Source organism: Calidris pugnax, unplaced genomic scaffold (genome assembly GCF_001431845.1).
Source record: "Calidris pugnax isolate Ruff unplaced genomic scaffold, ASM143184v1 scaffold13, whole genome shotgun sequence".
NCBI lineage: Eukaryota > Metazoa > Chordata > Aves > Charadriiformes > Scolopacidae > Calidris > Calidris pugnax.
Window position 1 is genome coordinate 18,246,381 of NW_015090810.1, and position 26,783 is coordinate 18,273,163.

Here is a 26,783-nt window from a genome sequence, read left to right on the forward strand (position 1 = left end):
TTCTGACAAATTGTGTTTTAAAATTTTTGGATTGCACCTACAGATACATTTTCAAGATATAAAGAATAAATAGATAAATTGGGGAGAGAGCAAATACGTTTGAACAAGGAGTTTAGTTGAAAATAATATATTTTCAGCCTTCTCTTTACTATTAGTGCTTGTTTGTTTTGTCCCTAAAGACAACTTGCAGCACATCCCAAAGGTCCTTTCCTTGATATTAAGCATTGATTTCAGCTTCTGCTTGTACCATAAGGAAAGGGTAAATTTTCTGTAGGTTTTGAAAAGAGTTTGGTCCATAGATGTCTTACTCTGTAACAACAGCATCGAATACAAAGGTGTTCAAAGAAAACTAGAACACCTTCCAAAAAGATCTTTCTACATGTTGGTCAAAGCTCACTTCACAATTGCTCAGAGAATCCCAGTTGCATGATAGTTTTTTGGCCTGGGCTGTAAAAACCACTATGAATTGATTAGAGGCAAATTAGTCCTAAGCAGCCATAGAATCCCATAGAACTTAAGAGAAAATTAAACTATGCTGAGAAGGTTTATGTTTCTGACTATCCACAGCAATTGGGAAAAAGATCAAGGAACCTCATCCTTGTTTGCTTTTCTTATTAGAAACCTCCCTGCTTGGCTTCCGGAGCTCTCTGGCCCTCTTACCACTTCAGCTGAGGCAGCAGGAGGGAGGGATAAGGAAAAATGTTGGTGGAAATTTTCAGATCACAAATTATTTTCTCCCTGAGTACAAGAACTGAGTTTCCAGCCAGAAATTCAGGCTTATTTCAGCCCACATGGCCTCATGGATTAATTCAGAAACTGGCTTTAAAACAACACACAGGAGCGTGAAGAGTTGGGGCACCATGGATTTGGCATTGCAGAGCTGCAGGGAGGCATCTTTCCCCACATCTTGACGGGAAGGGATCTTCCAGTCATTGGGCAGCAGCTGTTTCAGAGCCTGGTCCTTTTAGGAAGATCCCACTATTAAAACTAGTACATTGTACACCTAAGATAATCAAAACATAGAACAGATGTTCATCCACATAGAACAGATGTTCATCCTGTCCGCTGATCATTTTATAGCTTTTTAGTTTGTCATGCCGAAATGAGCTTTTTATTAGAGTACTTAATTGTGTTTGGACTCGAATGTCCTCTACCTCTGTTCCCTATTTTCTTTGAATGTCTGTTTTTAGAAAATAATCTTTCCCTGACACACACGGAAAGGGAGAGATTTGCAAAGCCTCAGCTAGTGTAATTAAGAGCCAAGAGCAGCTGACCTGAAAAAGCAACAGTGAAAAACACAGTCAATTGTTAAACATAAATTACTCCATAATTAAGTGCAATTGCCTCATATTAAAACTAGATATCTCTCTCATCCATTACTTGGACAAAAATTGTACTGAGGGAGTTTACATGTGGCATTTTCTTCCACTGAGAAGTTCATAACTCTTTGAAGATAGTATCACAGCAAAGAAGGTTTAAGTAGATTCAAGGACTGGTCCCAGGGAAGCAATGCATCCGTGTGAGGTGCCTGAGCCAGCCTGTGAAAGGGATACTTCTGCTTCCCTCCTCACTGCACCAACCTCTCCCTGTCCTACTCCCTGTTTGTTCCAAAAAAGTGCCCGGTCACCTCAACCCCTTCATCTGGGCACACTGTCAGTAACTAGAAGGCAGGCAGGGTGGACATGTCTTAGAAGCGCAGCTGGCCAGACCTTCAGAGCTGGTGCAAAGCTTTCGGAGTTAGAAGGGGTGCACAGAGTTACGGCAGTCCAAGATATGGTCCACAGAGTTCGAAGAGCCAGATGAGCTACAGACAAGTGTTTATACTGCTAAACTTCACTTTGATTTCTGTGAGTTAACCTGGACCTTCCTTGAGTTTGCCCAAGGAGTCACCTCCACTCACAATCTAATGAGAGCCTGCATAGTCGCACTGCATGAGGTTTATAAATTTTGGGAAGTAGCTCCTCCTTGTGCCTGAAGACAGGTACCCACCCCTCATAAGGAAAAAGGGGCTGCTTGTAGTTATGATTTTTTTCCATCATGGACCTTCTTCTACCTGCTCTGCTGCTGGCTCCATCCAAGGGACTAAGCAGCCACAGATGTACCAGGCTGTACCGACTACACCCCAAGTATGATGGAGAAGACATCAGACAATGATAATACTCCCTGCCCAGCATCAGAGCCTTGACTTACATTTCAACAGTGTGTGTTTCTTTGGTGCTTTGGTTGGCAGTGAATGGAATTGCCCATCTCATCCAACAGTTTTCTTGCAGTACCAGCAGCGCTGCCTGGGGCAGGGCAGACGCTCAGCATCTGCCATCCCCATTCACAGCTGGAGCTCAAGGAAAATGGGGCAGCTCTGCTACTGCCCAAGGCCTGCCAAGGCAGTCTCCACCTTTCCCCAGCATCAACTTGTTTCCTAGCCACTTATGTCATCTGCCCCCTAGCAATCCTGAGCTGCAAACCACCCAGTAAACCAGACCGCTTTCCAGAGAAAATGACTGATGTTCTCTGAAGAGAGCTAGGGATTCAACAGACCGGTTTCGTAAGTCCCAAACAAGCTTTGCAGATGAAATCTGCTGAGATTTTATTGCAGGCAAGATGAAGGTGGACACTGGATTTCTGTCAGATTGTATTTGAAGGTTCATTCTAGGAATAGAACTACACTCATTTTTAATAGTAATTATTATTATTTTATTTTTAATCATATCCAGGTCTCTGAAATTTCTGTCTGCTTTCTGACAGCTCAGTATTGATATTTAGCCTCCTATCAGTCTGCTCCCAAACAGAAGAGCTGTAATTGCCTGTGTTTCTATGAAGTAAGGTTAAGTCACACAGGAAGGTCACACAAGAAATCTAGAGCAAAATAGGAAACATAAATGGGTCTTGATTCCTCTCTTGACTATCTGAAAATCCAAACTGAAACTTGCCATTTCAGAAAACGGCTCAGTTTCACAGTCTTCATGTGTTATATGTGCTTTCAGTGTTCAGGAGAACCAGATGTTTTGCACTAGCCTCTGCTGTCAGCTACTATGGCACAAATCTGTGCTAACTTCACCAGTTGCAGGTAAATTACGCAATTAAACACTCTTTGTATTTTCACTAAGATACTAATTGCCCTTGCACCTGCTTGCAGAATTTAGCTGAAAAATGTATCTCAAAATTAGTTAACAAGCTCAACAGTGGGAAAGAACAGCATCCATTTTAATAGCATACTAGCACGTGGTTCCCAGAAGACCATGTGTTTTAGGGTGGAAAGACCTCTGGAGGCCACCAAGTCCAACCTCCTTCCTCCTCAAAGTAGGGCTGTTAGCCAACACTCATTCAGATCAACCTGAGCTACATCATTTGCACATAGACCATTGTTCTCCATCCCAGGGATGTAGAACAGCAGACGTTTCATTGACTTCATTAACTTTTGGCCTCTTATCTGGTCTGGGGGACAAATATAAACCCTGATTAATATGCATAAAAGGGATATATTGTGAGAGTTGTATGTTGGTTCTCTGAAGCAGTTGTATTATCAGAGAAACTCAGGGCACTAATGAAGGTTGGGGAAGTGTTACCCCTAAAGCATGCCACAAGCTGAAGGCAGTGAGTGGAGAAATGCTGACTCCATAGCAGCTCACATGGACTTTAAAGTATAAGACATGAGTATGAACGTTTACGCTACAGAGGGAGCTCAGAGAGATCTCAGAAAAGAGGGCTGGAAAGGGGTGCAAAGAAGAAGTATTTGCATAAATCTCTCTCCCCGATGGCTGCGTAGGGAGCTTCAGCTCTTAACACGGTGCACTCTGAATTGCACCTCAGGAAAACACCTTGCAGCCCCAACAAGGAGAATGTGAGTAACCCCCCACCCAGCGCGTCCCCCTCTCTCCAGGAGGGATTGAGTGGCCTTGAAAGATGAAGGCACAAGCTGTCTGTGTGGTCTTTGCCTTTCACTCAGGAGTATAATCCTGCTTACAGCTCCCAACTCTGCCCCTCTGCATGTCACCAGCCAACTAGAAAGCCTCTACGATCATGTCCCGAGATGTGAACAAATAGCACATCACCAACCCCAAACAGCACCAGAAAAATGGAAAACACTGCTTTTATCTTGTGGGGTGGCATTTATTCTTCTTGATCTAATTACTTGTCATCAATGTAGTGAGCTAAAACATTAGTTTTGTATTCCTTTTCAGTCCATAAAATTTACTTCAAGGTTTAACAGAGCAGAGACAAATGCTAATGCTGCTGTCTGTCTTGTCATTGAAAAAATGCAAAATAGGGTTTGAAAGGAGAATAGCTAGGCCAAACTCTTTTGCCAACAAGAGAAATCCTTGCAGAGGTGGAAACAGTTAGCCCTAGGAACAACATACAGGTGTCTCTAGTTTCAGTCTCTGATGTCAGGGGGTGGAAGCCTCAGCGTGAAGTTCCCTCCCCTCCTGCCACCAACTCGGAGCTTGCACACCCCTTGTAAGACAACCTCAGGCCTCACGGACGGGGCTGCTTGAGGCTGGTGCTTGGCTCACAGCGGTGAGCTGCCGTGGAGCCCAGCGGGCACCAGGGACCACCTTCCCCATGGAGAGGGGCATAAAGTTTTCACCCTGTCCTGCACCAGCAGGCCATGTCATACACTTCACAACCTCGCATTAGGGCTCAGAAAAGCTGAAATAGTGTAAAATTGCTGGTTACTATTCTCCCAGGCTGCTACCCAACTGAAAAACGTGCTTAGGACACCCATGCCCATCTATGGTACCCAAAGTTAATGACTAAAAAGAAGACAGATGCAAAATAAGAGCTCAGCAAATTTCTAACCCAAGAGTTGCCAAGTCCCTAGTATTTTTTTTTTACCATAGTAAATTACCATCTGCCAGCTTCTTGTATGATTTGAAGGATAAAGTCAGCCTTTCCTAGATCCAATAAAAAGCTGAACTGTTAATTTCAGAGAAATGCAGATGAGGGAATTAATCTAACTCCGCTCCTGCTGTGCAGTCTTATACGTGCAAAACCAAATGGTGCCATATTTCAGGTGCTTTGAAGGGTGAGAATCTGCAGGAGAACATTAAAAAGATAAGAAATAACAACATTTTCCTTAAAACACTGAGCTGGTGTCACTTCAACATGAAACGGATGGCCTGATTCATTGCCTCTGTCACAGATAATACCTCACGAGGCTTTCTCTCTGCTTAATTTCAGAATCACGACCGCACGTGCATCGCGTGCAGAATCATCTACCGGTCGGACGAGCACCATCCTCCCATCCTACCCCCCAAGGCGGATCTGACTATAGGGCTACACGGAGAGTGGGTGAGCCAGCGCTGCGAGGTGCGGCCGGAGGTCCTCTTCCTCACTCGCCACTTCATCTTCCACGACAACAACAACACCTGGGAAGGTCACTACTACCACTACTCGGACCCCATCTGCAAGCACCCCACCTTCACCATCTACGCCAAGGGACGCTACAGCCGGGGGGTGCACTCGTCCAAAGTGATGGGCGGCACGGAGTTTGTGTTCAAAGGTAGAGTGGCTCACTGCGCTGGGGGGTGGAGGTGGTCACATAGTTATGGACCAGAGCAGGGTTCGCTCACAACCATTTGGCTGCTGCTGATTTCCTTCTGTCGTTTTCAGGGGTTAGTCATTTCTTGGGAAGTTCGCTGGTGTTGTGTGAATGCCCAGCCAAACTATACAGCTGCACAGCATTGCACACCACTGAAGCAATACTCGTTTGAGGCAGGGATCTGTTAAGCATAGCACAAGAAAATAAGATTTCACATTGGAGTCCAGTGGCCAGACTTCAAGTGTCTAAGCAAAGTGCCTTAGATTAGATCTGTGTCCTAGGGCTCCTTCAGCAGAGAGAAAAAAGCACCTTCAGAAGGCATTTCAGGTCAGAAGTGCTATAATCATCTTCTGTTGAAGACAGACGTAGCAACATGTGTCTTTTCATCACCTTCCAAGGGGCCCTAAAGCAAGTAAGGATGTCTCTAAAGACAGTTCTGATTAATCCCACCGCAGTGAAGACTAGATGTATCTAACCGAAACCTCTCGAGTACTTTGGGAAGCAGCACTCAGTGGTGACACCACCCGGGTCCCTGCGGCTGAGAAGCCTTTCCGTGCAAACAGCCCCGTAGCACCCTGCTTAGAAAGAGCTCAGTGGCTTTAACCACTCACACAAACAGACATCTCCAAAACATGACGTCTCGCCATGGCGCCAACCCCAGCAGAGCCTCTGGAAGCCCCAAGCACTCTGTGGGCTCTTCTTATTTCAGTTTCCATGTGAGAAGTATATAGCTTCTTGTATGGCTCCAATTTAGGAAGGCATCTAACTATAAGAAATAATTTACTAATCCGGGATTTTCATAAGAGGCAGGAGATACCCTTGCCCCTCAGAGCATTTATTCTTTACAGCTGCATGCAGCATGTCCCAGCAGAGCTCCTGGGGTGAAATTCAGTTTTTGCTTAATTTCTGGTTTATGGTATGCCAACTTCACTGGAAGCATTCAAGGTCAGGTTGGATGTTGCCCCTGATGGGGCTCTGAGCAACCTCATCTAGTTGAAGATGCCCCTGCTCATTGCAGGGGGGTTGGAACTAGATGACCTTTAAAGGTCTCTTCCAACCCAAACTATTCTATGATTCACAGCTTACGTCACAGATCAAGGTCACTCATTTGGTTTTGGTAAAACTTGTAGGTTCACTTTCTATAGATTACCTTTTATACCAGTTAGAACAAATAACGTGAATGTAGAGCCATTGAATCGAGTATCTGTTTATAAAATCTGAGAATAAAATTCCCAGCAAATTCTTACTATGAAAAGACATACACGTTGTTAATGATCTGCAAGAGTATTTGGGATTTGGGTGTGTCAGGAGGCATGAGGGCTGGCTATTTGCTTCTGTTTTGGTCAGCATTGATCTATTCAGAGCCCCTTTTCTTGATATACAGTGTCAAACACGTACCAGGAAAAATCTCTATTCAGCTTCCACAGGCTCATTCAATTTGGCTTTTCCCAACTTTTTAAACTCAGCTGAAAAAAAATACTTTATGTGCCTTAAACTCATTTGAAATACAGGCAACTTGGAACTGAAGAAACTGCAGCATTTCTACATTTGACACTGCAAGCTGCAGCCACTGTTTAGATGTAAGAAAAAGGATCTTTCTGTGGTTCGGCAATACTTTATAATTCATGCAAAAAAGGAAAGGTAATATAGGAAGATAGTGCAGCTGTGGCACTTCAGAAATTTTTCAATTGGAACTAATTATTTCATTAGCGTTACAGTGTAGTGTGTTAAAAAAATGATGAAAAATACACTATAAATAGTCCTACTTATGGATTAAATGGATGGTAGTAAAACATGACTGCAGTTTTATTGTTTCCTCTTTTGCCTATCTCCTAATATAACCAACTTGGCTTTATCTGTAAAGGATTGTCTGGAATTTATGAAAAGCTCTGCTTAATCTCTGGCTGAGATATGTGGCCATCAGGTTTTCTTCAACGGAGTTTGTGTGTGTGTGTTCTGTGTGAGAAGTAATTACATCAAAGACGTAAAACGATGCAAATACATTTGCTGGCCACATCTGCAATATAAAAATTTGATTTAAGAATAAGCAAGGAGAGACAACTCTGATTTGACAGGTACACCCCAATCCACATGTTGTCTTTGCTTTTGTTTTTGTCCCTCTGCTAATTGCTTCTCCTCTCTTCCTCTCTGGCAGTGAATCACATGAAGGTGACTCCCATGGATATATCCACAGCCTCTCTCCTCAACGTCTTCAACGGGAATGAGTGCGGAGCACAGGGGTCCTGGCAAGTTGGGGTTCAGCAAGATGTCACCCACACGAACGGCTGCATCGCGCTCGGCATCCGCCTACCTCACACCGAGTACGAAATCTTCAAAATGGAACAGGATGCCCGGGGCAGGTACTTGCTGTACAACGGCCAGAGACCAAGCGACGGGTCCAGCCCCGACCGACCGGAGAAGAGAGCCACTTCCTACCAGATGCCTTTAATTCAGTGCGCTTCGTCCGTACCCAGATCTGAAGAGTCACCAGAGGAGAATAAAATAAGGCTGTATAGCAGCAGGGCACCGGAAAAATATCCCAGCGCCCCAGCTCTTGCTTTGGTGTTGTTTATTTGTACTGTGTCATATTGGGACATTCTCAGCTAGAAGTGAAAAAAACTTATTTTTCATGACTACAAAGCCAGGATTCCACCAGACTGGGGGTTGTTTTTCTTCTGAAAGAAAGGGACATTTATTTTCTTGATGCACTTGAATGCCTGAGAACTGTTGTTCTTTTCCTTACTTCCCCCCCTCCTCCTCGAGTCCCAAACGGCACTCGTTTGATGTTTGTGCTTTGAACTTCATCCAGTGTGATCCCTGGCCTGACATGACTGCACAAAAGTAATTGCACTTTAGGACTGCAGACTTTTGGGGGGAGGGAGGGGGTCTCCTTTTATTATTATTTTTTAACTGCTGGGGTGAACGTTATGATCCTGCTTCGGTCGCCTCTGCCGCCTTGCCGTTGTGGTACTCTTCTCCCCAACGCCCAGTTTCTCATCAGAATTTAGCTCTGGGGAAGGGTTCGGTGTCGTGCCAGTACTGTGATAGCAGCTTCTCCCTCTGACTTCACAGCTCTGATGTAGATATGTATATAAGGAGGAAACCCACAAAGATTTATCTTGTCATTATCTCACAGCTCGTAACAAAAAGGAACAGCAAATCAAAAGGCCTCCAGTCAGATAGTGCTAAAGGGTTGGTACTTCTAATTAAAAAATATTCCAAGTAATTTAAGCTATTTTTACAATCATTAAGTTGTAAAAATAACCAGTGATTTAATATTTTCTCATTCAATTTCCTTAGCTATGTCATTGCTTCGAGGCCTCCCTTTGTATCTAGTGAGTAGTTACAACCAAGCCCCCTTAAAGCCAGACAGAAGCAGTTTTTTCTGTTGGCTGCACACAGTAGAGGTTAAGTTGTCAATACGAGGCTGCAGGGACTTCTGTTCTCAAATTCCTGAGGCCTTACATACTCCACCTGCAGTATTTGTGCCTTGGATTTTGTGTCAGCCAGGTGGGCAAAGTAAAGAAGCAAGTGGGCTGTAACATGTTCTGCAGCCCTATTTAGCAGCATATTTTTAGTGATGTGACCTCATGTAGGAACAAGTAAAGGGTTGTAGCAGCAAGCACGCCATGGCCCCCAGGACTGCTTGCAGTTCAGAGAGCCAGAAAGCAACTGGAGACAAACCCACATCCACGGGATGGAGTGAGACTGGCCCAGTCCCACCAGAGAGGAGCAAGAGTTGCACAAATGCAGCCATGTCCTCCCCCCTTTTCTTCTCACTGGACTGTCCCAACAGATACCATGGTTTCACCCAGCTTGCATCAGCATTGGTCCGGGGAGAGAAGGTGGATAGGCACAGCCCTCAGAGAGCATTCTTCAACAGGAGCCTGCCCTGGAAGCCCTGGAGTTCCCCCACGGCAAGTACATCCTGCTGTGCACACTGATGTGAATCAGCACAGGCTCTGGAGGGGCAGCAGGAGAGAGATTTAAGGCCAGCAAGGAGGTACAAGTTCATGGATGAACCACACTCCCTCGCTTTAATGGGGAGTGAACTGAGGGCACAGCTTAACCTTGCAGCATTCGGGCTGTGGCCTTTACTGATACGCACACACATTTTGGCCCACAGGAGGAACAGGAACCTATCTAAGAAACAGAAGGAGTAAGGTCATAGCGTTTCTTCATCAGCATCAGCCGCTTCTAGCTGCCTAGTCCAGTACTATGTGAGAAAAAAGGCCTTTAATGTGTTCTTTTCAGCATCATAGGAAAAGCATGTCTTGAATGAAGGTCCTTCAGCTTTACATAGGTGAGTCTCCACACTATGTGCTGTAGAAAAAGCATTATTTGAAAACACAGTAATAGCATGGACCTCACTAGAAAAAATAGCAGGAAAAAGGTGTTCAAGTAGCAAATGGCTATGCTCAGGCTCCCTACCTCTTCAAAGTCCATGCCTTCCTGACAGTTCTTCCAAGCTAGTGTTGGCCTTGGATGCAAATTTCCTCAGAGTGGGAAAAAAAACGCTTCATTGCCTGGTTTTGAGACAGCAGAAGGAAGGGGGGGAAGGAACAACCATAGACTCTCACTGCCAGGTCAGATGGCATCTTTCATGTTTTTTTCCTCAGACAGATGAAAAGTCACAGAAGACTCACTAAGAGTCAGGAACAGAGCTCAGGCTGGCTCAGTAATCACCTGAGAAAGTGTTCATCCATCCATCTGATACCAGATCCTCCTTCAGCCTGCTGGAAGGAGCTGAAAGCCAACTCACCATGATGAATCGAGCCCTAAGAACAACAGCTGCTCTGATCAGCATTTCTTGGTGATTTTCTGCTCCACAGAGTCAAACCAACTTGAAGAGTCAGTTTGGGATCCATTGCTGGTAGGGAGGCATCAGGAACACAGTTTTAACTAGAGGGTCAAGGAGACATAATGCCTCTGAAAGAGAGGCTAGGAACCTGGATGGAGTTTGGTTTTCTCTAGCTAGACTTGAGTTTTGTATTCAGCATATCTCCAACTGAGTTCCTGAGCTATTGCCATCCAAAAAGTCCCTTAAATACTACCTTCATTTCTGACTTCTGTTTGAGACCTAGCAGCATGAGTGAATGCGTGTTAGTTTTTATTTCTGAGGATGGGAATGGTGTGATGTTCCTTAGATCACACAAGACAAGCTTCTTTCCCCACCACCTACTATTCCCACATTAGGTGGTGGTCCCATCTCTGGAAAAATATCAACGGCTAGAAGCTCTCAGACCCTCTTCCTTCCCTACGGAGGTGCAACACACAACTCAGTCCCAGCTGAAATCTGTGATGCAGGACTGAAGCAGAAAGCAAAAGAACTGCTCCACAGCATGGTGTTCTGTACTCACCAGGGCAATGATCTACAATTTATTAGTGCTTCGTGGCTCCTCTGTAAATTGCCTGTCAGAAACATTACAACAGTTTCAAGAGAAAGACCTGCCCAGTCCTCACCTCTAAAAAGCACATTTATGTCTCAGCTGTCTTCTGAATCTCAGACTTGCAAAGATCTAGGTTTTCCAAAGCTTGCTGTTACACTTACATGCAAACAAGACACAATGTACAAATTATATAAGAACTGCATATTTTTTTTTTTCTGCCACCTAGAGATAGTTAAAAAGGAACTGCTGGAAAAAGGCCTTCATAATGCATGGCCAGAAACCTGATTTGGGGCTCCTCTAGTTTATTTGTAGCGTTGACCAGAAACATAAAATTATGATCTGCATATGCTGCAGCAGTTCCCTCCTTGTGCCTATATATTTTTTCTTTATTTTTCTATTAGCCAATAGAAGCTAAGTTGGACAAAGATATAAGTAAGTCTTCAGAGTGCATAGTTTATTTGCCTATCCATGTTCTCTGCAAGACTTCTCCTAGGTTACAGGCACAGAACTAGGAGCTAAGCTTGATTTTAGTTTCATCACGCACTACATTAACTGCTGCACAGCACCATATACATTTGTGACACAATATATTCCATTCATTTTATTTCTCCAACCTGACCTCATGTGCTGGCAGCCCTGGCTGCTAAAGAAATTAAGCCACAAGTGGTTTAGCAGTGGAAGTCCTACAAACCGAGTAATTTATCCCATACTGAAGTGCCAAAGTTTTGAGAAGTGAAGCAATGAATGTTGGTACCTTCAATACCTGCCAATGTTGCCATGACAGGTTGAAAGTTTTTCCCTCAGCACCACTGTTGTATCCTACTCGAGAAACCACCAGATAGAAGAAATGGTTACCTGAAGGAGATCTTGTGCAAGTCGTTTTAACAGGTTCTGTTAAGAAAAAGGACAAAAGGGATCAGAAAAATCAAAAGAAGTGCCCTCACTCTGTTTCTATACCGTTTACATATTGTGCCTGCTGCCCTGGGGTAGAATGTCATTTTTATGAAGAGAAGTCCGTATTTTAAGATACAATGTCTGTCTTGCTTGAGTTGGAGTGTGCTTGCTTAAAGTGCAGGATTTAAAAAAAAAAAACTTTTTATTTTTGTAAAGGTATAGAAGATATTTTTCTTCTCAACTATGTTCCAGATTAAACTGCCAGGGAAGTTTAAGCACTTGTGAAACTATTGGTTAAAATAAAAAAGCCTAACTGAAAAAATTGAGGATTTCTTTGCATGTTAGCTTTCTGTTCTGTTGACTTTCTACCCGTAAAAAAATCATAGATATCTCAGAAAGCCATAGCAAAAAAATCCCTGTGTTGAGCAACTTGTGCGCAGAAAAGCTTGTTTCTTGCTATATGCAAAAGAAAACATTTTTCCTTGAGAACATGTCACTAGAATCAGCTCTGATGGACACAGCTGGGATGATTTGTGTTTCACAGCACATCTTCAGGTTCTCTGAAGAGAAGGTGGGCTGGAAGTGGCCAGCAAGTGATGACAGTGCTGGCTTGCAAGGAGAGTAGAGTCAGAGCAGCTGGGTCAGGACAAAGGGTGTGGTTTCAAAAGAAAACTAATGTTTTTTATAAGTGAGCTGTAAGCAAACAGAAGAGCATTACTGCTCCCCAGTCAGATCTCACTTGCTCTAGAGGCTACAACCTGGAGGGGGAGCAGGGAGGGATTAGAAATGACACTTCTCTTACAGAGTAAGAAAAGCCTGATAGGAACTGAGAAGGGAAAGCAAGCCACAGGAGAATAAAAGCTTCTTTTCTCAGTGCTGTGCATTTTCACTCCTGTCTTGCTTGCACAAATGAAGAAGAGCTGAAATGCAGTCAACACGACTTACACCATCACCATCAAAAACTTCAGAGTTGACTAATTTCTGAGTTTTCAGAAGTGACTCAGGAGATCCCTGAAAGTTGAGCTTGATTTTCAGGCAGCACGCCTCAAATTACAAGGCACTCAATGCAGTAGCCACAGCCTGTGAAGAAGTTGCGTCCCTTCCACACAAAGCTGAATGTGTGGGTGAATTCAGACATAAATAGATCCTACATGGCATAATTTACCCACTCTGGACACAAAAGGGAAGGCTCGGTAATAAAAAACAGCATCACTTATTCTGAATTTTATAGTTTCATTGATTTTTCATATTTTTCCCCTCTTACTACAAGTATTTGCCAAGAATTTTTTTCCTTCTAGTTGTCTCCTCTTTAGTGCAATCACTGTTTATTTTTTCAATTAATATTTGCTGCCAGCAATAAATAATAATTAGGAAATGAAGAAACAAAATTTCCACTCTGCTGCTGAATCAGGCAGGAACAAACATGGCTGGGAGGAATCAAACCACAAGTACCTTCAATAGCTACGGAAACAGCGTTGTTGGCCTGAGCAATTATTTCTCAAGCATCTTCTCCCCACCCCTTCTTCTTCACGAGTCTGCTCCAGGGTATAGGACCAGTCCATCAGATGGATTCTAGCTATGGTGCTACCAAGCCCCGAAGACAGTAATTAATTCCTACGTGTCTTTCAGTAACAGGAACTGCCCATGAGCATCGCCTCAGAGCGGGCGGACACAACTCCCAACATCCCCTTCCCATGGGAACCACACTGGTCCTTGTCTGCTGCCACTTCCAAGACAGTCTATTGGAAAATGAGAGAGCGAGCTGCACGGGATAGTGCTCTCCTCAAATAAAGAAATGAAAAAAAGTCGGGGAAAACAAGTTTATACTTGGAGTTGTAAGAAATCAGATCTCCTAGATCAACTCTGCTGAATTCTGCAATTCCACCCACAAAAAAAAGCCCCAGGTCAGACCTACGTACCTTCATCCAAGGGACAGCCACATGCATTATGAATTTCTTTAAATAAATCCCCAACTACTGGGTCACTTTTCTCTTAGCACCCAAGAGCAGCCTGAAGACCCCCCAGGACGATGAAAACAATATATAGACACCATCTTCACTAACTGCCCTATAAGGCATTACTGGAAACAACCGCATCTCCCAGTAAACAAAATTAATAGTTTCGTGACTATAAGCAAGAGACGCACAACTCCCTCAAATATCCAAATATATTACGGCACCAAAAATACGATCCATAAATGCGGAGTTTTCAGTGGGAGCCGTGGGGGGGGCGGTGGCAGGGCCGGGAGCGGCGGCGGGGCGGGGGGACATCGCCATCTGGCGGCTGAAAACTGCCCAGCCCGAGTCCTCCGGACACATTTCACCCCTAAAAAAAACCCCAACGTTCATACGGTTAGGGGGGGCGGGGAGACCAAATCCTGGCACGATTTAAGGTTCGCAGTCCCCTTTAGGGAGAATAATAAAGCGCAGAAGAGCTCGCCTTAAGCAGAGGCCGGGCACGCTCTCCCTTGGTCTGCTATTAGTAAACTAATAGCAATTAGTTTAACGGAGCAGAGGAGCGCCAGCGTGGTAAGAGGGTGACACCATAGTCTCTCTCATGAGAGAAAGGGTCATCAGAGCCTGGGTAACCAGGCAAATTAAAAGAAAACACCTATTCGCCTTTAAACCAGTTTCTCTATTGAGCCCATGGTTTTAGCATACAGAAAATAAAAACATACATCTTTTAAAGGTATTTTACAAGCCTTCCCTTGAGGATCAGACTAACGCTCCAGTTTCATTCCACCTGATGCTCTCTCCTCACCAGAGGGGCACACCTTCCACGGGAGCAACAGCGATAAAAGAAATCACAAGAACTACACTCAGAAGAAATCTGAAGTTACACTTTCAAGAGTTAAGAGAGACCAGAATGAAGCTTCACCCCCACAGCCTTTACTGCAGCCCCTTCCGCGGGGCCCAGGGCAAACATTTTTGAACCTATACAATATGCACTGAAGAAATCTCTTCGCTCCTTAAAGGGATACTGGGGAAAAGACTGTGTGGTCTAAGCTGTACCAACCATTTCTGCAGGTTTTGCTTTAAATTAATACTAGAAGGAAAATACTGCCGCTAAACTCTAAAATTTGCATTGCTTCAACATGTTCCCATCTGTCCAAAACTGTACATATAAATGGTAACTGAAAAACAATTTTATATATACAGCTCTCATGCAAGTACTTTATTCATGGAATTTCCAAAATTTTTAATGAGTAGCATCAGACATCCACTAAAACTGTTTTAAGAGCTACACAAACTCTCAAACACACTATATATGCTAAAGAATACTACTACGTTTTGACAGTCTAATTTTAAATCTTAGACTATTACTGATTCACCCTATTATAAGAAAAAGTGCTTTAGCTGCCACAATTCCAACCAGAAGGAGGAGATAACTATCGATGCACAGCTACATGAAAGGGAGCGTTCAGGACTTAGTGCCCATCAGGCATGAGAGCGGGAGGGATTTCCTATAAAAATAGCTTAATTTCTTTAAATCTAAAAATGCTTTTGCTTGGACAGCTGAGATCTTTGCACTTGACAAAAGCAGTACCAAATGCTTCTGGATGTTGGAAATTCACCTTGTGTCAGCATCCTCCTGCTTAAGCCTCCTGTTTCTCTTTGATGGTCTCAAATTAATACTCGCAGAGGCTCAGAGTGCGTTTGAGAAGGGCTTTTCGACACGACGGCTCCCATTTGGCAAGAATAAAAGAAGAGTTTCTGCACCCAGCCAGGCTGAAAATCAGCAGTTTTAAAGTAGGAACATTTAAATGAGGAAAATGGATTTGTAGAGGTGACTGAAGCAGTTGCAAACATAGGACACAACGTAAAGTCCTATAGTAACCTGGTCCGCTGTAACCACCAGTTTGCAGACAGGCACCCCAGGAAGACTTGTTCACGGATCAGACGTAAATATTAATGTACGCAGACAGTTTTGCATAACCCTATTATTATGCCTCCCCACAGGGCGATTAATGTCTGTGTGGCTCACCTAACGAGCCGTGCTGCTTGCCCAGAGTGCTGGAGGACTTGGGTCAGGCGTTGCTCCTTCCCCGCGGCACTCAGAGCAGTAGCCCAGGAGAGCAGGAGGTCCCTGGCCCTGCGCCGCTGGTGAGGTGACGTTCCTGAAAATACTTGCTTTTGATTAGCTGCTTCGTTTCTCTACCTCTAGTTCCACACATGCAACTTCTCATAGCCCTACAAGTGGACTCATAAAACCACAATTAGCTTATTTTTTAAATTGCTGGCCACAGAGAAGCTTTGAGGTCAGTTACAGCTCCTCAGAAGATCAGATCCCTCCCACCCGTTTGCAATCACGAAATCGTTAGTATTTCCAGAGTGCCCAGGCAGAGCAGGCTGGAGAAGTGAGGACGCACAGACGCAGTCTTCCAACTTTTAGCATTTCTCACTCCATTATTTAGCATTTTCTTCCATCACCTCCTTTCTGTCCCCAGGAGAATCAAGCTCCCGTCCCACCCCACACACCCTCCATGAGCCCACTCCAGTGACAGCTTGAGTTTCCACCTCCCGTGCCTGCTGACCTGCTCCCTTGTAACTGGTTCCTCCCACAGGTTGCCAACAAGTGCTGGGCTACCACCGGCAGCTGCTGGGCTGCCTGCTCCATGCCCACGCTGGCAGCTGGGCCAGCACCACCAGTGCTAACTGGTCAAACAGCAGCCAGCAGGACAGGTATCTCCCCAGCCCACGGTGCAGGCTGGCCCCGGGGGGAACACCCATTTAAATGCCTTTCATCCCCCAGCTCTAATTTTCCTGTAATTGGAGGGGCCTGGTACCTGCGAAACATCAACTTCTCCACGAAATGCGGCCTGAATTACATTTCGAATTCACACGGGGAGAAGCAGCACAGAGATGCTGCAATCACATAAACCTTGTCTCTTTAAAAAGTTAAGTTTTCCCACTATCACGTTGACCTTCCTTTGCCATTGTAATCTGGTTCCCGTGGAGGCAGGATGAAGAGATAATTTCACCTAATCAGGAAAGCAATCTGTTCTGATTTTCTTGAAGCTGAGACATGAAATGAGAAGCCCAAGGGCTAAAGTATTTCAAGGTATTACACAAGAAAGTGAAGTCTGAAAGCAGCACCATGAAGTTGAAAGGCTGCATTGGAATCTGAGCTTAGACAATCTTGGGCATGAATACAATGAAAATCCTCTCCTGGCACTCTCCTGTTTACAAGGCCAGTCACCGTGTTTGTGGCTTTACACCCCGAGGGTGGATAGAAAGTCCTGCTCCTGAAGAAGGCCACAGCAGCTTCCAGCATATGTCTGGAGAGAAGGCAGCAGGTACAGACCACTCTAGCAGCTCAGCTGTCCTGGGAAGACACAGCCATCAACAAAGACACTTCTAAAGCAGTTCATCTCGCTCTTCTCATAGAATCGTAGAACCATTTAGGTTGGTTGGAAAAGACCCTTAAGATCACCAAATCCAACCATTAACCTAACACTGCCAAGTCCACTGCTAAACCATGTCCTTAAGTGCCACCACTGTCTCATCCTACCATATTCCCTTCTTCTTCCCTTGACACCAACAGCTCCCCAGTTCCCACTTGAGATGTGGGAAAGGTGTCTCGTATTTATCATTTCAAAATTTTAAACTAAACCGAGGTGATTAAGGCAATCAAGAAAATTAGCCTCTGCATGTGCTTCCACTTTCTATGAACGACTCACTTCATTATCAAAGCTGCACTCTTTAGTACCTCTGATTACAGCTCTAGAGGGCTGTCTCTCCATTTGACCCAGAGTTCAAGTTTTGCTCTCTGCAGCCTTTCCTCCTAAGCCTTCCCAAACACAGTTCTATAAACTAGACTGTCCTATGTAATGATTGAAACCAATGCCTCTCAAACACATAGAAACAGAGCATCATCTTTATAATTTAGTGAATTACTAGATTCTCATTATTAATTCTCCTCAAACCAGCCCTCATAGCAGTGCAGAGGTGTACTGCAGTTCTGAAAAGCAGTGGTAACAGCAAAGTGTTTGCTAATTTTGAGTGAAAATACAGAAGTGCTTTAACCTCTGTAAGAGTTTGCTACTGATGGAGCACCTTCGCTTGCAGTAGTCCAATATGTTTAGGTTTTAAAAAAAAAAAAATAAATAGAAGCACTTCTAAAAATCAGAGCATAGCAGTCTGTATCAGCTGTATTTGGACTATCAAAGTAGCAATGGAAGAGTATTTTGCTGCTCCCACGGGCAGAACAACTAACATGGCAGTTGTACGGATTTAAGACTGTTTTCTTTTACTTGAAAAGTACAAACAGCACTGGCTCCACAAAATTTTTGCTACACAGACACACCTTTATGTTCTAAGACTAGAAACACAACATGCCCAAATGTTTAACATCTTTCCTTCCACCCCTACTGTCTTTAGAAGAGGTTCAGGCATTATAATCCCAGTGAGCACAACCCACTGCTAAACACCTCCCTAAGCCACATTTTCTGCCTGTTTAACACTGGGCTTCAGGCACAGCCAAGGCAACAGCTGTCTATAAGGTGGCTTTAAAAGCCTATGAAAAATTTCCAAGCAACATAAACCAGCATTTTGAATACTCAATTAAAAAAAAAAGAAAAGGCTAGAACAAGGACCAAGGAAGGCTTGATGAGAAATGGGATGGAGTGTGGGAACAGGGGTTGTGCCTAAACCATCCCTTCCCAATCATTTGTCCCAATACTTGGGCCTCAGTTTCCCCATCTCTAAAGCCAAGCCAAGCCATATTTACAAGGCAGCCTGAGACACTCACTAAGATTGCTATTTAATTACCACCCACTCTGAGAACAGCCTAGATACTGATCACCAGTGACAATCTCTCTTCATTCACCTATGGACATGAACCCGCACCAGCATGTGCACAAAGACAAACTTCAAGGACATCCTGAAATAATTATTTCCAAACTATGGCAATTTTTTTTTTCCAGAATGGGGATGATAAGCAGACTAACTTAAAAAAAAAAAACACTTTTTTTTTTCTTGCACACAAGTTTAAAAGGTAAGACGTAATAAGACTTAATAACTTTTAGCCACCTTCCAATTAATTTTTCATTTATTTCAAGTGTCTGAGCTCAGACTGCTTAGCTACAATAGCTGTCTGTCTCACGCCTCTGTGCCTGGATACCGTAACACCCTTTAAATCTCTTCTAAAGCAGGAGGAGGGGAAGAGCAGCATTCCACCTCTGCCAGCAACACAAGTAGCTACTGTGTAAACAGGGATTCAATACCCTGCTGGCAGTGTTATCAACATTACATAAACTGGTACCAAGCTTTAAATAAAATGGCACTGTAACATGCTGGGCGATGCTTACACCATAATTCAATTAAAAACAAAATGTTTCATCCCCTACAAAGTATATTTCACCCAAGACTGCGTTTCTACATAGCTATTTGTCACCTAGAGGGCAAATACATAAAGGTGACAACACCATCGCTACCTCTGCTTACGCAGCCCTATCAGAATCAGAAATTTTTCTTAAACATATGCAACCTGCATTCAAAAAGAAAAACACAGCAGACGCACTTCAATCATAGGCTTGGTCACATCACTGGAGCGCCCCTGGAAAAGAGGTTCAGACAGGGAATAAAGAAATCGGTCTCATTTAACCATCATTAGTTTCAGTCCTTCCTACAGGAGCTCAAACCCTTGCAAAAACTGACTCCTGCATTGAGCCTCCCCTCTTGTCCCAACATGAGTGTGACACCACACTAAAGCTGTCACAGAAGCTCAAGATCAGCAAAGACAGAGCCTCCCTGGCAGCAGTGGTCAGTGCTACACGCAGATGTGCCTTCCAGGAGACATCCCACAAAGCCATTCAACAGGAACCAGCGTAGAAAGCAAAAGGGTAAACTTATGTTCACAGTAACGTGGCCAAAAAGACGAGCTACAGAACTTCATCCCACCTGTAAACATGAAGAGCAGGGCACTTTGATACCATAGTAAACGTTTATTAGGGTTGCTCTCTTGTAGCTCTCATTCCATCTTTTGCCACAGACTGAAGCAAGCGATTCCCGTGGCAAGTCAGTTCAAGCATATATACCTATGGACATCAAACAGGAAAAAGAAAACTCTTTGTCATGATGACTATTAAGAGTCTGACAAACCACCAGCATCCTCAGCGGTGCCTGGATTCAGGCACCTGCTCTTCATTTCAACACTGAATTTTCAGCCTTGCCAGCTTCATGCTATTTACCAGCAGCACCTAGAAGCAGAGCAGTTACACCACCTGCAAGGTGGACTAGATACATCTATTCACTATCAGGAGTCTACAGAACACAGAAGAATGGAGAAGTTCCAAAATAAAAAGGACACTGCCACGTTTTTAATGGTTTATTAACACTTCAACTTTTAATATCTTTGAAGAAGGCCTGAAAGATAAGTTTTGCTTATTGACTTTGTCTTTTCCCCTTTAGAAAAATGTCACCTTCCACCTCCTCCCTCCACCCTCTCTCCTCCCAAGAGGATAATGAAGTTTCAAGCTAGTGTTTGGTTGCTTCTTATGTGTAAATTGGCTTCAATCATAGCAGCAGAAACATGCAAGCCTGGGCAACAGTGTTTGTCAACAGCTTTTAAAAGAATGAGCAGAAGTGCACAAATATCTTGTGCATTGATACAAACAACTTGTTTCTTAAATGAACTTCATACATAATTTTTTTCAAGTGGCTTAAATTTGGTGCCCAGAATTACTGCAGAAGCTATATCTTCTATTTAACTAGGCATTTTTATCCCCTTGAACCATCATACTACCCTTTTTTAAAGTGCTATATTCATAAAAACTGTAAAATACTCCTTTGATACGGTATACTTGTTCCATTTTGCCCTTTTGAGAGATCAGAAGAGCAACCTGCAATGCATATTTACACATTTAGCCTCACATGACGTTATGGGCATCATTGTCTGATTGTATCACTAGGAGCAGTGGAGAGACTGTATTTCCCCGTGCTTACATACACACGTAAGCAGGCAGACAAAGCAAGAAGTTCTAACCATTTCAGGAACAAAGACAAACAATTTAATCCATATTACATAATTCACTGAATACAGTTGATCTCATCCAAAGTGACTCCTGAGAGCAAAATAGTTTTAGCGTTACATTTTATATACAGCTAGGAAGGGATTACTGGAAACCAAGACAGTCTCCTTATACCATTAGTAAGTACACTGGTTATGAGACCGCTGCACACTTTCACTTTGAAGACATTATTTAAACCATGACCAAGTTTTACCACCACCTGTCTGTTATATATTAAAAAAGTTGTTTCAATCTGATTTTATTGTTATTTTTACCTCATTTCTGCTGCCAGACATCAAAACCTGAGTCAGCTGCATTGAGCAATGGCTCCTTTTTCCGCTATCAAGGCCTGAAAGTGCTAGCTAACCTTGGTAATCTCCGTACACTATGCTGTAAACATTTTAAGTTCTTCCAGAGGAATTATATTTTCCCTTCAACGCAGGAATGACGGCTCTGTCTGAAGCAAACTACATCCTGCACACTATTGCTTTCATTATTTTCCACATAATCAGTTTGGAACAGACTATGAAAGTTTGATGTGGCAATGTTCTGTTAGAGAAAAAAAAAAAAAAAAAAAAAAAATCAGGAGAATTACACCATTCTGAACCAGCGGAACCAAAATAATCAAGACTTTAACATAGTTTTTCCAGTCACTGGGATGTAAGGAGAGTTGAATGCAGACACTGGAACAAGTAATTGGAAACATCTGTGCTTGCATGCTTAAGTGAAAAGATAAGCAGTATTTGCATTTTCTTCATCATCTTCCTTGCACATATGCAAGATTTTATAAAAAAGTTTATCACAGAGAGCAATGACAGAACATGATGTAATTATAGTTTTCTTTTTAAAAAAAAAAGCACTAGAAATCAAAGGCAACCAAGATAACATACATCTTCTCCAGAACATTTTTCTCAGCTACATAAGATGTGCATATACCAAGGTCTAAACACACTTAGCTGCACCACATCAAGTCAAGCTGTCCAAGAGTATACACAATTTTGCTTACAGGAGTATATCCCTTCTGCAATTTTTCAGTTTACATGTAATTCCCTGTATGGGATTATGCTTAGTCAGATGTACAGATAATATTTTGTTCCAATACTACTGTTTGTTTTCATGACATATTCAGAGATGAGGCAAGACATAAGATTAAGTGCAGGGAAGCATTTCAGACCCCAAAAAATGCATTCTTTAGAACTTAGCTATACATGGTTAACACAGGTAGATCTGGCAAGAGTTGCATAAAAATGATTTTTGTTTTCAAAAGGTGAGCAACGGAGGCTCAGTCAGCAAATATCAACTCTTCTGCATCATGGAATTCACTATGGGTGCCTGAATCATCCAAATTGCATTTTTGAATATCTGCTAAAACAGAATTACAAACTGAGTAAATTAGTGTATGTGAATTAAATACCCTTATGAAATCAAATAATAATGTTGACTCCTGGAAGACACCCAGAAGATCCAAAGATGGAACAGAAGGTTGATTATTACACTCCCGCACAATCCAAGCAAATTGTTAATATATTGAAAACATTCATGTCTGATATTTGTACCTGCTGGATATCCAAAATATTCTGTCCCAAAACAAGTTTGATAACCATCCTCTCTGTAGCTGAAAGCAGCCAGGAAACAGTTCAACTTTTTAAACAAATGGAATGGAACCCCTTTTTTTTTTTTTTAACCCCAAGCTTCAATTACAACAGTCTAAGCCAGAGACTTAAGCAAATAAACTTCAAAATAGCCATTTGTTACAAGTAGCAAATTACCATGAACAATGAACTTGTTAGAAATCCCTTCTAAAAGTACGACACACACAAACAGGCTACCCAGCAGAAAAATCTGTTAACAATTTTATTTCTTTTGTAATGTTAAATATTATGGGACAGGATTGTAAGGATGAAGAACTCTCAACAATGCCTCACAAGGGATAAGAAAGAAATTCTGCCATGATATTAGCAAAGTAAGGTAAGGAGAAAATTTACACAGTAAGAGGCACCATTTCCCCCAGAATACCTCTTGTCATATTCCTGAATGAGTGGGATTAGCAATCTAATAAATCATTTTTCAAGAGGTAACAGCAACAGATAAAATTTTAAAGGATTATTAAAATAACATTTACAAGACTCTGAACAATTTTTGAATTCTTATTAAAACCACAGAAAGAAAGAACAATTCTTTATTTATGAATTTTCATAAAGGACTGACTGTGCAACTGACACCTGCTATAGATGACTTAATGTACAATTTTGTCCAGTAGCCGAACAGTTTCTTTTCAGATTGTGTTTTCTAACCGTGCGAGATCATTAAAGGCAAAGCCTGTTATGATGCTGTACACAAAAATGGCCACTTGGGCCATACTACCAATGAAGTGGTAGGTAAACAAATCTTTTTCTGGCCAAGAAAAAAAAAAAAAAAAAAAAAAAAAAAGGAAGCTGCATTTTGCATGCTTCTCTCACTCATTCTTTCTACAAGATGAACTTCCCTAGAAAGAATCCAATGAAAATGGCTGCAATTACAACAAGAAGTGAAGGAAGAGAATTAGAGCCATTATCTCTGAGGGCCAAAGCTGTGGGTGATCCAGATTTATCCGAGTGCGCTACCTTTCTGAGCCTCAAGCCTTCATCCTGAGGGGGAAAAACACACAGACGGGGAAAAAAAATTATGAACACATCTTCTTTACAATTGTAGAAACTGAACTCAAAGGCCAAATTTACCGGTGAACATTTAAATAAAGTTTAAAAAAAAACAAACACAACATTACACCACACCAAAATCCAAACTATGAACATAGCAAGCCATAATATTTCAAATAAGGACAGGTAATCCACTAATCTCTTTCCATGCTCTGGTTAAGAAAGATTCTCAAAATCTTGCTAGGTACAAGAAAGAATTCTGCTTTCACTTACTATGTGTCAGAATTAAAAAACAGTAATTCTTTATTGTGCAGGAGAAACATATGCTTTCTGTAGTGTTTCTCCAAATGTTCCAATGTCCTCAGAACTACAGGTATGGAGACATCATTATTTCATGGTTCTTTAAAAGGCTACCACAGCCAATGGAATTGTCACATAACCAAAACCAAATACATAGAAAAGCCGCATAGTGATGTATTGACTAGTTACAGATAACTAAAATGGTACATAAATGGAGATTAGTGCTTGCTTAACTCTTGCTTCACTAACAATTTGTGATACAGTGTTATCACTTTGGATCTCCTTTACTCATTCTTAATGAATAATAATGCACTTTTATTAAAAGCTACTAATTTGGTACCTCTGATTTAGACTTAAAGCAACTAAGGCCACCTTAAACAGGACCATTACATTTAAGAAGAAAATTATGTAGCTTCAGTTTCTCTTCCATGACAATCACACAGTCTCAATCACTGAGAAGTTCAAAATATACAGTATATAAAGGACAGTAAAATTGTATTGCAAATCAATCTTGACATTCTAATAGTTGCATTTACTTTCTGGAATACACACCTATTGTCCTAATTATAAACCAGACCTTTCAATCAAAAAGAGTGAAGCCATTTCAATATAAGCATGGAAGCAGAACTTACTCTCAGGTGCCGATTTTCATCCGTCAGCTTCATAATCTCTGCTTGAAGTCTTTTGCACTCCTCCACTAGCTTCCTTGTTTCAGTATCATTAAGTGAAACACTATGTGGTTTTGGCATCGGTCCATCCTGCTTAGATGTATTCAGTACTGGGGCAGGTTTGCTTGCATCTATATCATTCTACAAATATTAAGAACGACTTGAGAATTTTACTTACCTAGAGAAAAATCATCCACAGCTTAAAACTGAAACAATCTGGCTATTAATATAGTTCAATGAAATTTATATTTACAGCAATCTGAACAAAGACTTCTGTTACCAGTTCAAGTCTGATTAGCTCAAATATTAAAAAGCAAGAGAAGATTGCACTGTTTACATTTGGTCCTACACACTACTGAGACCAAAATTAATACTTTAGCACCTTAACACTGACCCAGCAGGCATCCAAAAGATGGCATAAAATACACAAAACAGCCTCTGAACTTGAGGGAAAAAAATAAAAGGAAAAAACTAATCCTGCAATATTAAGAAACAAACCAAAGTAAAAAGAAAACAGGTTGTACCACAAGCTAATACAAAGTACATACAGCACAAATATTTTGCACTTATAGATAGCACCTCTTAGCGAAGAAAAATAAAGTCTTGCACAAACATGGAATTGAAGTCTCACGGCACCTCTGAAATATACATTACTAATTTTGAATACAAGTGAAAAGTCCCATTAAAAGCTGTGAAAAAGCCAAAACTAAAATTAAAAAATCTAGTTCCCACAGCTCTGCTCAAAATATACAATGAACTTCAGTAGACAATAATACAATGGATTCAACTGTATAGCCCAGGTTAACATTTGTAAAAACACAGCATTTATATGGCAATACTCTCAGAAACAGCTCAGATTCAGGCTTCTATATTCCTACTTGTTTGGCTACACAGTAGCCATAGTAAATGCATTTATATGTAGCATAGTAAATGCAGTAGCCATAATAAATGGATTTATACGTAGCATAGTAAATGCTATGTCATTTAGACCACCACCAGACTGCACCTTTTGTCATCAAAGTAGTCCAAGGTAAATACTAAAAATATGCAAGAACTTCTTTAGTTCCTACGCAAGTAGCAGTTATTTGGTCTACACCGTCTACTTGCATTTGATATTTTTTGCAATGCAGTCATAGATAGCCTAAGAGCTAGATCCTGCTACTCAACACAGGTACTCCTAACTGAACTTAAAAGACCAACATATTTATACCATGAGTAGGCAGATCAGGATCTGTTGCCTTTTCAATTGCTTTGCTAGCTGAACTGAATTCCTTTAGTAGCACTAAAACTTCACCAGAGACCTAAGACTTATCTCCCTGGAACAAACCTCCTCCTGCTGTGTGACCTCACTGACTGGTTCCTTCATGTCAATCTTCTGGCTATGACTGGTAGGCATCTGAAGAACGTCGTTGCTGACTGGAGTGAAATGGTTGGGTCCTGGTGTAGATAAATCCTGAGGAGGCAGGCGAGGCTTACCCTCAGGACTTGGCAGATTGCTCATTGCCAGGCTGAAGGGATTGACTAAATCAACTGCTAAAGCAGGGTTCTGCAACCCTACGCTGCTACTCAGAAAAACCCAAATATTATGTACAGTCAATACTATGAAGATATCACATTAAGTACAGAAGGAGATAGTTTGGTATAATCCACTACATTTATCTCACTACATTATACATTTTATAAAATTAAAAACAGGTATAATATTTTCTGATATCTAAGATGCAATTTAATAAGAAGGCAAAAGAAGTAGAAAGTAGACAACTAAGTGCCTTGATAATAAATGCTTAATCTTTACAGTTTTAGCATTTAACACACCTGGCAGCTTACACCTACATAAAAGGTTGCATCTCATGAATTATCCTTTAAAAAAAAAAAAAAACACAAACCAAAAAAAACCCCACCACACTAAAAACATTATACTGACCTTGCATCTGAAAAATATGCTTACATTACACTCCAAAAACTGTATTTAAAGAATGGTTGCAAAGACAGCTACTGGCCAGCAAGCAGCCTTCAATGAGACCCTTTTATGCGGATAAATAATGAGATGCTTTTTACACACATGGATTCATGCTACTTTCCCCCAAGATGCCACACAGACTACTGAAAAACTGGACAGTACAAAAAAAAAAAAAAAAAAGCAAGCTGATAACTTGTTAGCTACAAATTAGTAGAGCCTGTTCCTGACTGGAGCAGGTCAGAAAAGTTATTCAGCAAAACAGTTTGTTGAAGGAAAATCTTCTCAGCTGTTCTAATAAAATATTGAGGAAGCCCCCTTTGTGCTGGAGAGGAGCTGGCTCTGCTGGACCGTGCTCCCCGTGCTGGGAGCAGGGGCTGAGGGGTGAAAGG

General features: G+C 42.0%; 2 protein-coding genes across 3 annotated transcripts in view; one reads left to right on the plus strand and one right to left on the minus strand.

Annotated features, from left to right (window-relative positions):
• Positions 1-13,036, plus strand: part of APCDD1 (adenomatosis polyposis coli down-regulated 1) — a 34,408-nt gene extending 21,372 nt beyond the window's left edge. For both annotated transcript variants that reach the window (XM_014938646.1, XM_014938645.1), the window contains exons 4-5: positions 5,176-5,497; positions 7,692-13,036. In XM_014938646.1, coding sequence (XP_014794132.1) covers positions 5,176-5,497; positions 7,692-8,143 — 774 coding nt within the window. In that variant the 3' untranslated portion in view covers positions 8,144-13,036. The remainder of the gene's footprint in view (positions 1-5,175; positions 5,498-7,691) is intronic.
• A 7,098-nt stretch (positions 13,037-20,134) lies between these two features.
• Positions 20,135-26,783, minus strand: part of VAPA (VAMP associated protein A) — a 26,463-nt gene continuing 19,814 nt past the window's right edge. The window contains exons 5-7 of the mRNA XM_014938450.1: positions 25,762-25,887; positions 24,399-24,575; positions 20,135-23,457 (exon numbers count right to left, since the gene is read on the minus strand). Of these exons, the coding sequence (XP_014793936.1) occupies positions 23,299-23,457; positions 24,399-24,575; positions 25,762-25,887 (462 nt within the window). The 3' untranslated portion in view covers positions 20,135-23,298. The remainder of the gene's footprint in view (positions 23,458-24,398; positions 24,576-25,761; positions 25,888-26,783) is intronic.